At 42.5% G+C, this 16,954-nt stretch overlaps 1 protein-coding gene across 2 annotated transcripts in view; it reads left to right on the forward strand.

The window, feature by feature from the left end:
• The first annotated feature begins 1,096 nt into the window (after window positions 1-1,096).
• The window catches only part of LOC126190838 (mitochondrial Rho GTPase), a 192,069-nt gene continuing 176,211 nt past the window's right edge, over window positions 1,097-16,954 (forward strand). For both annotated transcript variants that reach the window (XM_049931420.1, XM_049931428.1), the window contains exon 1: window positions 1,097-1,590. In XM_049931420.1, coding sequence (XP_049787377.1) covers window positions 1,589-1,590 — 2 coding nt within the window. In that variant the 5' untranslated portion in view covers window positions 1,097-1,588. The remainder of the gene's footprint in view (window positions 1,591-16,954) is intronic.

Raw genomic sequence — 16,954 nt, forward strand, 5'->3', positions numbered from 1 at the left:
AATAATGTGCTGGTATCAGACTTGATCTCTCCTAAATCTATCATTACAAAACCACATGCAAATTTCGAGCCCGAGACAGTGTCAATCACACATTGTAATGGCAGGACGACACATTAAAATATTGTGCGGTGTTGAAGGTCCCAGAACTCCTACATAGCAGAAGGTATTTGACCTCTTGTTTCTATCCAAATGTCATTCAGTATTGAGTTTTCATAGCCTCTCCCCTTTTCTTGAACCATATATTCTGCATACTGCTTTTTGTGTATTTTTTAGGTGAGTGTGACATTCATAATTTCTTAAAGTTGTCTGAAGGATGACCCAAAAACGTTGTGTTCGTTTCTGTCTGGTGACTCTAGTTTAATACTTATTTTATTCGTTCTTTCATGTTTCGAACAAGTGACGTGTATTTTAGGCTGTTGAAGAATTGGTCTATTTCGTTTTTATGACATTTTGTAGGAAGATATTGACTTTCAGTGTGATATTTGTACAGTTTCCTTTAGACTGATTTAACTCATCTCCTAATTAATTGATTTCATTGTAGCAAAATTGATATTGTCTCTACTAAGACACTGACTACATATCTCAGCCTAAATATCAGCGTATTAAAAAAATTGTTCTCACATTTTCAAGTTTAAAGTAACCCACAGACATACAAATCGGATGCTTATGTGCGCAAAGTACGTCACATATCCTGTCTACCTGATGCTAATAAGATACATAGATTTTGTCTAAATGATTTTGTTACCTGGTTGTATGTGCTGGTAACATTATATACTGCAGAAAATATTGAATCAGTATACACTCACTTATAACTACTTGCACATGTTTTGTAAAATATTTAGTAAGAACTAATTTTCGAGGGTCGTGTCACTGGCTATACTTACGTCGATCGAGAATGTCTCAGTCCACCGTTTGTACTTACAGGAATTGTATACTCCTCTCTTACTTCCTCATTCTTATTGTAAGCTAGCTTTTTGTTAGTTACATTCAGTTTTTGAATTTTTATGTCTATAATTGATAATCTCTGACGTTTGACGAAAGTTGCAGTGATGTGTCGATAATGACATTGACAAAAACAGCACTATCGATATATGCAAATTTTCGCCGGGGAGGGTGAAGGATTAACTAAATTTGTTTTGGAAGGTTGGGCGAGAGTAGAGTGTTGTGACGATAGTTTTTCAATTGTGCTGTATAAACTGTATTTTCTTTAATGTGGTTTTACCCACTGAAGACCTTGCAGTTCTGCACGTTATGACATACTTAGCTACAGTTGTAGGTGTAGTGGTTTACTAAAGCATCCAGTGTTGAATATATTGCGTTAAGCCGCGGAGAGAAGTTTTTCGAACGTTCCTTCACCTCTTCAAGTGAACGGTGGACAGAGTGAATCATCATGTCAAGTCGTCGTATTAATAAGCTGTGACACTTTGGACATCAAAGTATATTGTTGGCTTCATGAAAGCCTGTATAGCTGTTATCAGAATATCATGAGGACCACTCATTCTGAAGAAGGAAACGAAACATTACTTTACCCATTACATACTTCAAGAAGGAGAACTGTCTAGCAAACATTCCTACTGCAGAAGCTAACATGTGAGTATTAAGTGTTTGATATAGAGGTCACTAATAACCAGGGCAGGGATAACAAACGCATGGATAAATAACTTACCTGATTTCAAAGTAAATAACAATTAATTGAATTTAGCATATGAAAGTAACGTGAAAGTGAGATGGAGCCTTATACCCTTCCGCAATATCCATTCTTGGATGAGTCCGTAGTCATGGCGTGTATAACGCAGTTGGTCAGTAAATGCAAGGGCACAATGTTTAACAGTTCGGCAACTTGCGAAACAACTATGTAGACTGAAAGATTCATTCCAAAGATTTAATCCGTTTGTTTTAAATAGTATTATAAACAGAAGTCGCGTCTTTTCTGTGACATAGTGATTAATACTGAGCCTTCCGATACCAGACGTCGGACCTTTGACTCCCGACGTCAGGCATGCAGATAGAACACAATACAGACTATTTATTTTGCTTTAATTTTTTTAAATGTAGGTTCTGGTAACGAACAGTTCTGTAGCATACCAGTGACTTGGCTTAGCTTGGGAGTTTATTCCACTATTCATATGGATAGCAATTTGACCTTTACTTATACAAGGTGTCCAGGTTCATATGTGTAGCAATTTGCCCATTCCTTATGTAAGGTGTCTAGGCTAGAGGTATACAAAAGCACATTCTATGTTTCAGTACCTATTAAGCCTTATAAGTTTATTTTTCCAGCACAGTACACAAGAGCTCAAACATTTTTATGCTTGTTGGTACAGTTCAATGTTGGGCTTGTTTGTAGTTTGACAGGTATCAAAAAAGGTACTCCACTTCTTGCCACATATTCATAAGCATTGCTTGTGTCATGGTCAGTACTGCAGTGTAGGTCTGTTGTCTTAAGTCTACCAGATCATAGAACCCTTGTTCTGTAAACAGTGCCCTAGATGTACCTCCATTCACTAAATAAAATAGTGTGTCAGACCAAGAGGGGCAGGCAATAGGACAACCTCCTCCCCCCCCCCTTTCTGATCCAGTGCTCAAGAAACGTCTTGTGGACAAATCTGGTAACATCCTCATGAATGTGGGGGGGGGTCCAAAATTTTTCTGGAATATGATGTCTGGAGACATTTGTGGAACTGGCTAGTTTGCAAACATGTCGGACAGGTATGCCCTACCACTGGTGTGCATGTGGATTAGTGGTGGTGCCCATGAAATCATGAGGATCAGATCTTGGAAGTGTCCCTATAGATTGTGTGTTTACACAACAACATAAAATGTTGAGTTCTTTCGTTATAAGAATTTATTTGTGAATACCTCTAGCCTGGACATCTTGTACTATGATCACAGTAATAGGTTTCCATTGTGTCCATTCAAAATTTGTGAATTCCAAATCATTTTCTGTTATGTGTACTACAGCTGTAGAAATACATTTAGTTTCTTCAGTTTCCTGAGTAAGATAGACTATTTTTACTACAGTACTTACCTTTTCTGTCCTTGGACTGACACCTGTTGTCACGTCACACACCATTCCTGTAAACAAATGACTAACACTTCTGCTGCTGGTTTTTTATCACTAAGCTAATCAAATATGGCAACACTTCAAAATCTCAATGATCTTTACAGTGTCAAATGAAACCTCAGTTACTAGCTAATTGTTTGCATAGTCTTGAAGAAATATTCTCAGTAAATACTATGATACCATTTTTTACAAAAAATGTATTTCAATTTCTTAGAGATAATGTAGAAGACTAAGGGGCTTTATTTTTTTCCACTACAGACCTCAATGGTGGTGATGTGGTTGTAGTCAATAGGCCAAAGACATACCTGATTTAGCTCCCTGTGCTAGTTTACCTCATACAAGTCTTCTAACGTCTGCAAAATTACTCCAACGTACTTCCATTAGATCCAGTGCATGTCAAACAGTTTGGCTGATGGGACATGGAGGTGGTATATTTGTCATAATAGAGAGGAAACTCAAATCCTCTGAGACAGAAACTTAATCTGCATGCAAGACTCAATATCAGGATGAGCATCAACTTGTAATGGAATTTTTGTAAGCAAAAGCTTTCAAGGAAATCTCTCTCCATTATTATGTATGTTCCCCAGTCATACTGCCGACATTGAGGGAGACTTTCATAATCCAACTATTGATTAGGATACTTACAGTTTTGTAAGTGATGGGTGTGAGAGGACATCATGGGAAACAATACTGGAAATACGGAAGCGTCCGATCCAACCCGTCGGCTTTGACCCATGACGTCACAAATATGGCGGAAACGACCATAAACGACAATTCCAATATGGCGGATATAAAAACGTTGCATACGTATCACAAAGACGAAAACGCATAGAAAAACAACACACACAAAGGTTTCACAAGAACAATCTGCTAACATTGATAGCAAACAAAGATAATAATAAACAAGTTGTACTCAAGGCCAGGCAGGGGGGGGCTGCGACCCCCCCCCCCCCGACTTCCCCCCCCCCCCCCCCCCCCCCCCCCCCGCCAAAAAAAAAAACTTCCAACCTAACCTCGTATTCAGGGCTACGCTACAGATCAATGTGTAGGTCAATCAAAAGACAAAAGATAAAAAAAGAAACAAACAAAAAAAAAAGAAAAAAACAATATTGATTCATTAGACATAACGAGTAGCGACAACACATATAGACCATAAAGATTGAACAATCTAATGGCAAACTGATAAAAGCCTCATAGACGACGTTAAAACAAAAAGTACAGTAAAAAGGTAAACTATATATTACAGGCCCTAAAACTCCCACTAAGGTAACGTCAACGAGGCAACATCTACAAACACGCCACACTCACAAGCCAAACTCCGCGCCGTAATGACGTCACACACCACAACACCCTTACGTCACGGGTCAAAGCCAATGCGTGAGATCGGATGTTTCTGTTGACCCGCATTACTAAATCCTCCTTCGAAAACTTCCTACAAAAAAGAAAGTTTGGAAAATGAGAACTTACATGTTGCCAGACTAAGGAAAACATTAGGAATCGGGTGAATTGGCTCGCCAATGCACATTTAGTAGTATATGACAGAGTGAAATTTGAATATCATTACAGTGAATGTGAAAGTTGTTGTTGTTGTTGTTGTGGTCTTCAGTCCAGAGACTGGTTTGATGCAGGTCTCCATGCTACTCTATCTTGTGCAAGCTTCTTCATCTCCCAGTACCTACTGCAACCTACATCCTTCTGAATCTGCTTAGTGTATTCATCTCTTGGTCTCCCTCTATGATTTTTACCCTCCATGCTGCCCTCCAATACTAAATTGGGGATCCCTTGATGCCTCAGAACATGTCCTACCAACCGATCCCTTCTTCTAGTCAAGTTGTGCCACAAGCTCCTCTTCTCCCCAATTCTATTCAATACCTCCTCATTAGTTATGTGATCTACCCATCTAATCTTCAGCATTCTTCTGTAGCACCACATTTTGAAAGCGTCTATTCTCTTCTTGCCCAAACTATTTATCATCCATGTTTCACTTCAATACATGGCCACACTTCATACAAATACTAACAGGAACGACTTCCTCACACTTAAATCTGTACTCGATGTTGACAAATTTCTCTTCTTCAGAAACGATTTCCTTTTGCCATTGCCAGTCTACATTTTATATCCTCTCTACTTTGACCATCATCAGTTATTTTGCTCCCCAAATAGCAAAACTCCTTTACTACTTTAAGTGTCTCATTTCCTAATCTAATTCCCTCAGCATCACCCGACTTAATTCGACTACATTCCATTATCCTTGTTTTGCTTTAGTTGATGTTCATCTTATACCCTCCTTTTAGGACACTATCCATTCCGTTCAACTTCTCTTCCAAGTCCTTTGCTGTCTCTGACAGAATTACAATGTCATTGGCGAACCTCAAAGTTTTACTTCTTCTCCATGGATTTTAATTCCTACTCTGAATTTTTCTTTTGTTTCCTTTACTGCTTGCTCAATATACAGATTGAATAACATCGGGGATAGGCTACAACCCTGTCTTACTCCCTTCCCAACCACTGCTTCCGTTTCATGCCCCTCAACTCTTGTAACTGCCGTCTGGTTTCTGTACAAATTGTAAATAGCCGTTCTCTCCCTGTATTTTACCTCTGCCACCTTCAGAATTTGAAAGAGAGTATTCCAGTCAACATTGTCAAAGGCTTTCTCTAAGTCTATAAATGCTAGAAACGTAGTTTTGTCAGGGCTGGCTCTCCCAAGGCTATCAGTAGTTCTAATGGAATGTTGTCTACTCCCGGGGCCTTAGGTCTTTCAGTGCTCTGTCAAACACCTCACGCAGTATCATATCTCCCATTTCATCTTCATCTACATCCTCTTCCATTTCCATAATATTGTCTTCAAGTACATTGCCCTTGTATAGACCCTCTATATATTCCTTCCACCTTTCTGCTTTCTCTTCCTTGCTTAGAATTGGGTTTCCAGCTGAGCTCTTGACATTCATACAAGTGGTTCTCTTTTCTCCAAAGGTCTCTTTAATTTTCATGTAGGCAGTATCTATCTTACCCCTAGTGAGATATGCCTCTACATCCTTACATTTGTCCTCTAGCCATCCCTGCTTAGCCATTTTGCGCTTCATGTTGATCTCATTTTTGAGATGTTTGTATTCCTTTCTGCCTGCTTCATTTACTGCATTATTATACTTCCTCCTTTCACCAATTAAATTCAACTTATCGTCTGTTACCCAAGGATTTCTACTAGCCCTCATCTTTTTACCTACTTGATCCTCTGCTGCCTTCACTATTTCATCCCTCAAAGCTACCCATTCTTCTTCTACTATATTTATTTCCCCCATTCCTCTCAATCTTTCCCTAATGCTCTCCCTGAAACTGTCTGCAACCTCTGGTTCTGTCAGTTTATCCAGCTCCAATCTCCTTAAATTCCCACCTTTATGCAGTTTCTTCAGTGAAAGTATGCAAAATTAGTTATTTTGCCATTAATAAATAACATGGTGATAATTCAAATAATACTGCACTCACACAAAAATAGCTCACTTTGTATATGAAGGAAGAGACACTGGCATTCACTCATGTGGAACTTGCTCACACATGGCCACTATCCTCTCCAGGCACTGTAGCCCAGCTGCTTGGGTGTGTAGCAGTCTTGGTTGGGTGGCTGTTGGTGTTACAGAAGAGGTGTGTGATGGGGAAGGGGAGGGATAGCAGAATAGAGGAGAGGGAAGATGATGTGCTCCCTGTGGGAGTGTGTAGGTCATGGTTGAGATTGAATGGTGGTTTGTTAGGTGCGGCATCAGGAGCCTATTCTGGGATAGAAGGGCAGGGATAGAAGAGAGGCAGAGGAAGGGAAATACCTATGCAGGTGATATATGGTGTGTGCAAGGCTGAAGTGGGAGAATGCAAGGGGATAGAGGTGGGAGGAGCACTGTGACTAACAAAGAGTGAAGCCATAGGGTGTATGAGAGTGAAGGATATGTTGCAGGGAAAGTTCCCACCAACACAGTTCAGAAAAGCTAGTGTTGGTGGGAAGAATCCACATGACATGGGCTGTGAAGCAGCCAAGTGAACTTGGTGTTGTGTGACATGCTCAGCAAGTGGGTGGGCCAGCTGTCTCTGGCTACAGTTTGCAGTGGCCATTCATATGGACAGCTTCTTAGTGGTTATGCACACACAGAATGCTGTGTAATGGTTGCAGCTAAGTTGGCAGATTACATGGCTGCTTTCAAAGGTGGCTCTGTCTTTGAGAGGGTAGGAAATTCCTGTGTTTGGACTAGAGTAGCTGGTAGTAGATGGATGTATGGGTCAGGTTTTACAACTAGGTCTTTTACAAGGACATGAGGAATAAGGCAAGGGGTTGGAAGCAAGGGCAAAACAGGAATGAATGGACAGGGATACTGCTTGGGTTGGGTGGGCAGTGGAATTCCACTGTGGGAGGAGTGGGGAGGACAGTTGTCATTTCAGGGCAGAGAGCATAATTCACTTGTTCCTGTCCTTTGTGGCCAGTCACTGGGTATCTGGAGAATCATAGCTGACATGTGAGAAAGGGACAAGATGGAGAGTGTAATTTCCATCTGCCAAGGCCTCAGTCAGACCCTCAGCATTTATTCACTGCAGATGTGATGACCACTTGTAGTCGGACTGTTGGAAGGGACTTATCAATGTGGAATATGTGGCAGTTGTTGAAATGGAGGTGTTGTTGGTTGACAGGTTTGATGTGCTCGGGGTACTGAATGAGCCGTATGTGAGGTGGAGACTGACACCGAGGAGGGTGGCTTGTTGGGTTTGAGGAGGACCAGTTGAACAAAATGCAAGAGAAGGTGTTGAGAATCTGAATGATTGTGCATAGGATGTCCTCACTCATAGTCTTGATCAAGATGATGTCGCCAAAGAACCTCAACCTGGAAATTTTGGATTGTGGGTGGCTAGGAAGAATTTCTCTATGTGGCATACTAGTATTTTGGCACAGTTTTGCAACATGCAAGTGCCCATGGTTGTTCCACGGAGTTGCTTGTTAGTGGTACCTTAAAAGGGAAGCAGTTACAGGAAAGGATATGGTTGGTCCTGGTGACCAGGAAGTGTAAAGAGAAGTGGCATCAACAGTAACAGGCAGGATGCTAGGTCTTTCAGATACAGGAATTGTGGGGAGGAGACAGATAAAATGATTAGTGTGTTTTTAATAGGGGGATAGGTTACTGGTAATAGGCTGAGTGTGTTGGCCCACAAGGTCCAAGATTCTCTCTGTGATGTTGCAGTATTCAGCCACAAGGGGAGTCTTGAGTGGTTTGGTTTGTGTGTTTTAGGAGTCACATTCTTCGACAGGGTTTTGATCACCACTTGTCGTGCTCTGAAGTTATACATCCTCCTCACAGTAATACCCCGCCACCCACCCTAAACACACAACATTCTTCTGATGAATTCTTCTTGGGTTATCATCCGAGTGGTGGCTTTGTCTTGTCGCAGCGTTTCAATGAGTTTCGTAACCACCATCTTCTGGCAGAGAGAGAGAGAGAGAGAGAGAGAGAGAGAGAGAGAGTGTGTGTGTGTGTGTGTGTGTGTGTGTGTGTGTGTGTGTGTGTGTGTGTGTGTGTAGGGGGGTGGGGGTGCACACGTGCATGCAATTGATTTCATTTGCTTTCTGAAGTTTCCTTGGTTCCAGTTCATGCAAATAAGATATTTACCCATGAATAAATGAATTGATATCAAGTATTTGTGATTAAATATGTTATTTGTGTGAATTGTAGCAGCAGATAGACAGGCTGGAAATCAGAATGTCATATTCAGATCCAGTTTTACATTTGTGAACAACCACAACACCCAATATCATTTCGTCACTACAGAGGAAAAAAGCTAATTGCATATCACAGTGTGCACAGCAAAAGAACAGAAACAAAATGAGTCACAGTCCATGTTTACTGAGTGGAGAAATATTGTGTCGTGAAATTTTAACCCTCGATAGCTGATGCCAGTAGGAACCAAAATTATTAATATTGTGTAGGTCAACAATGCACCATTTTTAAACTATGGAAACTATGCGCTCCGATTGGCTGTGGGATTGCCCTGTTGCTGTTTGTCGGTTGACGGGCAGCGCTATGGTTGTTGGTTCACACATACAAACGTCCCTCGCCCCCATCACTGCCCCAATGTGATATGCACGTGTCAAATAGGTCTTGCTGTTTGTCTCTACCTCATGTCAGAGGTATTCACACATTAGCTTTTCTTCGGAGCATGCACACGTCACCTGCGATTTAGTCATACAGTAAGCATGGTAGCAGAGTATTCTTTTGAAGAACAACGAGGTATGGTTTTTGTTTATGGACTAGCCGACAGTAATGCACCTGAAGCTCGACGGTTGTATGAGGAACGGTATCCAGCAAGACACCACCCACACCCGCAAATGTTTACAGCAATTCACCGGTGACTTGGCGAAACAGGTTTGTTAGCGGGGTGTTGTGGTGATGCTGGAAGACTTTGAACGCAATGGGATCCTGCATTTGAAGAGGCTGTTCTCGAGCACTTCAAGGAAGCACCTACAACAAGTACCCGAGCAGTTGGACACATGGGGGGTCACTCATTGGTTAGTCTGGGAGGTTTTGAGGGACGACGGCCAGCATCTATTTAGTTTCTACCCTGTCAAAGACCTAAATCCTGTGGCTGACTATGAACAGAGGCTAGGGTTTTGCTGGTGGTTTCTGTGATATGTTGCAAGAGATCCCAACTTCCCTGCCATTGTGTTGTTTGCCGGTGAGTGCAGCTGTCATCTGGATGGCCTTTACAACACTCGTAACGTTTATTCCTCGGCAAGGGGAAATCCTCACATCACGTATGTCTACAGACACCAGGAACGATTTTTGCTCAACATTTTGGCAGGCATTGTGGGTGTCCATCTGATTGGACTGGTCCAACTACCTCCTCGACTTACCAGGGCAAATTACATTCACTTTTTGCAAGAAACTCTACCTGGGCTGCTGGAAGATGTTCCGATGGATATATGGCTATGCATGTGGTTACAGCACAATATAGCGCCCGCACATAACAGTCATGCTGTTCGTGGATATTTAAATGAACTCTTCAACGGTCAGGTAATTGGCAAAGGTGCTTGCAGGGCGTGGCCCCTGCGATCACCAGACCTCATGCCACAGGACTTTTTCCCTTGCAGATTCTTCAAGGTTCTAGTTCACCCACCCGGATGCAAACCACCTATAAATGAAGAGGAATTAATGGATTGCGTTTATCATGCCGCTAGTCACATCAGGGCAATGCCAGGAATCTTTGAAGGAGTTCAGCAAAACACCGTTTGATGTTACCAAGCTTGTGTCATGTCAGAGGGTTGTCAGTTTGAGCACCTGCTTTAACTAAACAATGACCTAACTACAAAAAAGGCCCTTTTCAGGGCCGATACAATTTGTAAAAGACTTCCTGTATGCGAACTAACAGCTGTTGACTGGTTTATTCGTGGTATGTCTTATTATGAAACTACAATGGATGTGTCAGGACCCCACCAGATTTGCCCCCAGAGTGGAAGGCTGGTGCACTACCACAGAGCGTGCGGGCTGCCTTGGACACATCGTGATCTCCGGCAGGCGAAGCATTTGTGGTCATGTGTTGCCTAGAGCATCTGGCAACAGGGCAATCCCACCGCCAATCGGAGTGCATTGTGCCAAGTTTCCGTAGTTTAAAAACTGTGCATTGTCAATCTGTACAACATTAGTAATTTTGGTTCCTACTGGCATCAACCATCCAGGGTTAAAATTTGGTGGCACAGTTTTTCTCCACCCTGTATAAATGGTGCACAGTAAACATCGTTGTCATTAGAGAGACAGTACTAGCCAAAAATTTCTTATAACTGAATTTCATATTGGGCATGTATTATCATACAGCAGTGGATGTAATTCTCTTTCTGATGGCTCTTCGGATTTAAACATGAAAAAATACACACATCAAAAAAAGTTTTGCATCACCTCGGTTCCGAGAGTTCCGGAACCTGTACAGAAAATTGGAATAGAGATCAACATAAACATCATTTCTGCCCTTTTTATTGCTCATGAAAACCACACATTGCATGTTGTACCACCATGCAGTGAGAACTTCAGAGGTGGTGGCCCAGATTGCTGCACACAATGGTGCCTCTGATACCCTGTAATATGTCCTCTTGCATTGATGCATGGCTGTTTTTGTCGTGGCATACTATTGCCAAGTTCATCAAGGCACTATTGCTCCAGATTTGTGTTCTCTCTCTCATTACCATGATGTTTATGGTGCACCATTTACAGACACGGACTGTAATTCAGCATTCCAGGCAACTTGTTTCTACTTAATTTAAAAAAAAAAAAAAAAAAAAAAAAAGACGTTGAATATAATAGTTATAGTTCTGTACTTTTGCTACTGTATGCACACTGTGACATGCAGTTAGCAGATGGATTGGTCTGGGATGGTAGCCCTCTGTAGTGAGGAGATGATATTGGGTGTCGTGGATGTTCACAAACATAATTTTGGATTTAACATATGACATTCTGATTTTTAGCCTGTCGATCTGCTGTTACAATTCTAGGTAGCCAGTCATATTGCCTGAAACCTACTGATGAGTTACCTAAATCTACCAGTACCAGACAGCAGCCTGATATGTTGATGTTGTGCCATGTAATGTCATATTTGCCAAACAGAAATAGAACAGAATGCTAAAAATATTTACTTTGCTTCTACATTATTTTTTTGGAATGTAGATTGTGATCGCAAACCTATCTGTAGTACACCTAAGGGGTAGCATATGTTAGAAGATGGCAGTTTGTTGTGAGATGAGATGCTGAATCCAACAAATGTGAATACAAAACCTTAGCTGTGGTGATATACTGATTATAATATAGCCTGAGGTTGAGAATAACTGAGAAGGTGACAGCATGGTTGTGAGTTGGCAATACAACCTGATAACAGCTATAATTCTTGTGGAGTATATTCTACGTATTTGATTTTGATGAGTGGCTTTTGTCCGCTATCTATCAGCAGGTGCAGTATTTCATTTGTTGCTATGATCATGAAGCCTCTTGACTGGTGATTTACCTTATCTGAGATATGAGTGTAGATATTTGACAGAATTACACGTCAGTGGTGAGCATATGCATAATTGCAGCCACAATGGCTTATACAGGGTGATTCAAAAAGAATACCACAACTTTAGGAATTTAAAACTCTGCAACGACAAAAGGCAGAGCTAAGCACTATCTGTCGGCGAATTAAGGGAGCTATAAAGTTTCATTTAGTTGTACATTTGTTCGCTTGAGGCACTGTTGACTAGGCGTCAGCGTCAGTTGATGCTAAGATGGCGACCGCTCAACAGAAAGCTTTTTGTGTTATTCAGTACGGCAGAAGTGAATCGACGACAGTTGTTCAGCGTGCATTTTGAACGAAGTATGGTGTTAAACCTCCTGATAGGTGGTGTATTAAACGTTGGTATAAACAGTTTACAGAGAATGGGTGTTTGTGCAAAGGGAAAAGTTCTGGACGGCCGAGAACGAGTGATGAAAATGTAGCACGCATCCAGCAAGCATTTGTTCGCAGCCCATGAAAATCGACTCGTAGAGCTAGCAGAGAGCTGCAAATTCCACAATCAACTGTATGGGGAGTCCTACGAAAAAGGTTAGTTATGAAACCTGAACGTCAACTACCCGAGGCGATGAATCGGCCGCCAGGCAGCCCGTGACAGAGCACTTCATCACTGGCCTCCAAGAAGCCCTGATATTACCCCCTGCGATTTTTTCTTATGGGGGTATGTCAAGGATATGGCGTTTCGGCCACCTCTCCCAGCCACCATTGATGATTTGAAATGAGAAATAACAACAGCTATCCAAACTGTTACGCCTGATATGCTACAGAGAGTGTGGAACGAGTTGGAGTATCGGGTTGATATTGCTCAAGTGTCTGGAGGGGGCCATATTGAACATCTCTGAACTTGTTTTTGAGTGAAAAAAAACCTTTTTAAATACTCTTTGTAATGATGTATAACAGAAGGTTATATTATGTTTCTTTCATTAAATACACATTTTTAAAGTTGTGGTATTCTTTTTGAATCACCCTGTATTTGTGGTATTGGTGATATTGTCGTTGGTTTGATGATTTGACTTATGCAGGGAAACAGAAACAACATTGTTGCTTGCATCGAAACTGAGTTTATTGCTACACAGTTTTGTTCCCTGTGGTTTTAGTAAATCCAGCTGGCACCTTAAGAAGTAGAAAGAGACCATGTACTAGTTCCTTATTAGACACCATTTCTTCAGGCTCTATCGACCCAAATATTCCGTGCCTTTTGACGTCCAGAGCTTTGCATTAGATGATTAGATATGGTGCAGTTTCATCCTCCTCACCACATAGTTGGCACTAGTCTACACTTAGAGGCTTCTTCATCAATAACCATTGTGTAGGTGCTTCCTAAAGTTCCCATGGCCAGTCACGAGTCCTACCATGTGTGTAATCTGTTTCCTGTTCAAGTTCCGGATAAGAGATCTTCTCTCTTGAAACGTGGTTTTGGCGAATTTCGCTTGAAACATGGTTTCGGCATCATTAGCATAATGTTTTTGATATTGGACAGCAGTCCAATATTCTACATGCTGTCGCTTGATCCAGCTACATAGTTTTGATTTTACCATTGCCTTAATGATGGTTGGGACAGGTTCCAGTCCTATAAATGGAGTTATTGTGCCTCTCCTGGCCAGTCTGAGCTTGTTCATTGCCACAAATTCCTGAGTGACTAGGGGCACACACACCATGTTTACCGTGTTCCTTTCTCGTAGTCTCCAAGGGCTTCATGGCATTTTGCAGTGATGTTTTTGCAGGGGCTGATAGAGATTCCAGAGTTGCTTGGCTATCTGAATAAATGTAAATGCTATGATCCTTGTTGCACTTATACAAATTCTCATTCGTGCAAACTCATATAGCAGATATTTCCGCCTGGAATACTAGCTTCCCTAGGGACTGCTTTCTCTATTCTAGACTGTACCCCGTATACTCCAGCCCCACTACCTTCATCTGTTTTTGACCAGTCAGTAAACCAGACCATGTCTTCTGAAAGCTGTCGTGGTTCATTCTTCCACTGCCCCCTTTTTCCAATTGTTACATGTATGGTTTACTGAAGCAGCTGGAACTTATTTTATAGTCATGCGGCATTTTTCTGACCATTCCTATACCCTCACTGCATGAATGCGAGATTCTGTATATCCTAAAGGAATTCAGTTCCTTCCAGTTTTTAACCTGTGTGTCCATGCTGCTGCCTCCATTGTAATCCAAAGGTGTAATGGGGTCATGTCCAGTATGGTGTCCATACCATCAGCAGATTTGCTGCTTATTCTGCCAGTTATGGCTGAGCAGACCAATCTGTGCACCGTGCTGAGCCCCTTAGCAGCCATCTTTTGTTCTACTTCCTTCCAACATTGGATCCCAGTTTTTACCACAGGCCCATCTAGTTCTCATAAGAGTACTTTCTGCCCTGGAACATATGTCCTTCATATATGATAGATCTATGATAGTTTCACAACCAGGATTATCCCTGGATGTTTCATTGCCCCTTCTACTGGTAGAGTATAATCGAAGAGCATGACATTCCAATATGTGTGCTGAATTTGCTTCCTTGTAGATGGCACAACAACAGTTCCCTTGGCACCAACCCTTATAGCCTGCTTCCTGCACCAGTTTTCCACAGTGTTTTGTGCACATTGTGGCTGTGTTCCAACAACACTAGCAAATTTGCCAGGCAGTACTATGACGAAATGATCTATGTATCCTTGGAAAAAGTAACCTGTAGTATTTAACTCTAATGAGTTCTTTCACCACTAGGTTCAATAGTAGTGGGGCAAGATCCCCCCCTGTGGAAACCAGCTGGTGGTGTTGATAACCATCTTCTCATTCATCATTGTGGCGTCTACCTTTCTTCTACTTAGCATGGTCTTAATCCACCTGCATATGGTGGTCCCAGTGCCATGCTCTTCTATAGTTCTAACCATGGATTTGGAGGTTATATTGCTTAAAGCCCTCTTGATGTCCAGGAAGATGTAGAGAGGTAAAAGGTGTACAGCTTTGCTTCTGCCGTTTTCCCCCAACATTTGAGGCTTTAATTTAACAAATTGGTTATGCATGTATCATTCAGAACATTTTCCACCCCTGGCCACTACTTTCTCCCATCTTTTGGGCAGTGTACGAATCCCGCATCAAAAAAATTGTTCATCTTTTGGAGCGATCCACGAATCAATCCAATTTGTGACTTCTTCATGAGATCAGAAGTGTTGGTCAACCAGGCCGTGTGCCATTGATCTAAACAGGTGATAGTCAGAGGGAGCAATGTCTGGAGAATACGGCAGGTGAGGTAGGACTTCCCATTTTAACATTTCCAAGTATGTGTTGACCTCTTTCACAACGTTGGGTCGAGCATTGTCAGGCTGCAAAATCACTTTATCGTGCCTCTTGCTGTATTCCGGCCATTTGTCTTTTAATGCTCAACTCAGACGCATTATTGCGTTCGATAACAAGTACCTGTGATTGTTTCATTTGATTTTAACACATTATAGTACACAACACCGAGCTGGTTCCACCAAATGCAGAGCATGATTTTGGTGCTGTGAATATTCGGTTTGCCCCCCTGCGGGTTCTGGCGTAAGAATAGGCCCGCGATATTCCTGCCTGTCGTAAGAGGTGACTAAAAGGAGTCTCAACTGTTTCGGCCTTTAATGTGATGGAACCCTAAGGGGTTTGACCACTCCATTTCAAAATTTCCCGTTAGTATGTACCATTTGGGGAAGGACTCCTTACGTGGTGCATTCTATATCCATCTTGCCCTAAGATCTGGCACACTCGATATTGTCATGGAGTTAGACTTACACCGAGCTTCCGGCCACATCAGCTGCAGTGTGTTCCGGGTAGCATACATTCCCTCCATTGTGCACTTCCATCTTCGCCCTCGTGATACACATGGATATTCGATACCTGAGATCCAGCACGGTAGCCAGTCCGTTGTGGTGGGGTCATCATGTACCCTCTTAGTAGTAGCCCCCTGACTACACAGGAATCGTACTGCTGATGCCTGAGCTGCTATCTCCCCACGTATGCCAAGGAGTAGATGCCTATCCCTCTGGGGCATCAGGACTCCCGGCAAAGGCCATCCTGCCAGGTGGTCTTTGCTGTGGCTTTGTGGCACCCATGGGGAGAGCCCCTGGTCGGAGTGGGTGGCATCAGGGCGGATGACCCGCAATGAAGCGTGGTACGTCATCTCTCGCTGGTGGGCCTCCACCAGCAGTCTCTAAGCGATCGAGGTCTAACCTCAACGGGAAGAAATATGATCCGAGATCATTTCCTCCCTGGCCACTCCATGTGAGGAACGTATGGCTAAAGAAGACAGTGGAGATTATTCACCCCGGTACCTCGTCTGTACGCGAGTTGATTGTAAATCATTTATGCCGACCAAGCCTCAGTTTTTTGTGGAGCATTTAGAGGACAAGTTCGGGGAGGTGGAGGGCTTGTCCAAAATGCGCTCTGGGTCAGTTATAATCAAAGCAGCATCCTCTGCCCGTCACGGAGGTTGCTCGCTTGTGACAAGTTGGGGGATGTTTCAGTTACCATCATGCCCCATAAGAGTTTAAACATGGTCCAGGGTATAATATTCCACAGGGATCTTCTTCTGCAGTCAGATGATGAACTACGCGCCAACCTAGAACTACGAGGTGTTCACTTTGTCTGGCGCATCCATCGGGGTCCGAGGGATAATCACGTAGCCACCGCTGCCTTCATCTTGGCCTTCAAGGGTGACGTCTTACCCGAAAAGGTCAAGGTGATGGTTTACCGCTGTGATGTGAAACCATATATCCCTCCTCCAATGCGGTGTATTAAATGCTGGAAGTTTTGGGCATATGTCGTCCCGATGTACTTCCGGCATCACGTGTCAAGATTGTGGAC

This window comes from Schistocerca cancellata, chromosome 1 (assembly GCF_023864275.1).
Source record: "Schistocerca cancellata isolate TAMUIC-IGC-003103 chromosome 1, iqSchCanc2.1, whole genome shotgun sequence".
In the NCBI taxonomy this organism is placed as follows: Eukaryota; Metazoa; Arthropoda; class Insecta; order Orthoptera; family Acrididae; genus Schistocerca; species Schistocerca cancellata.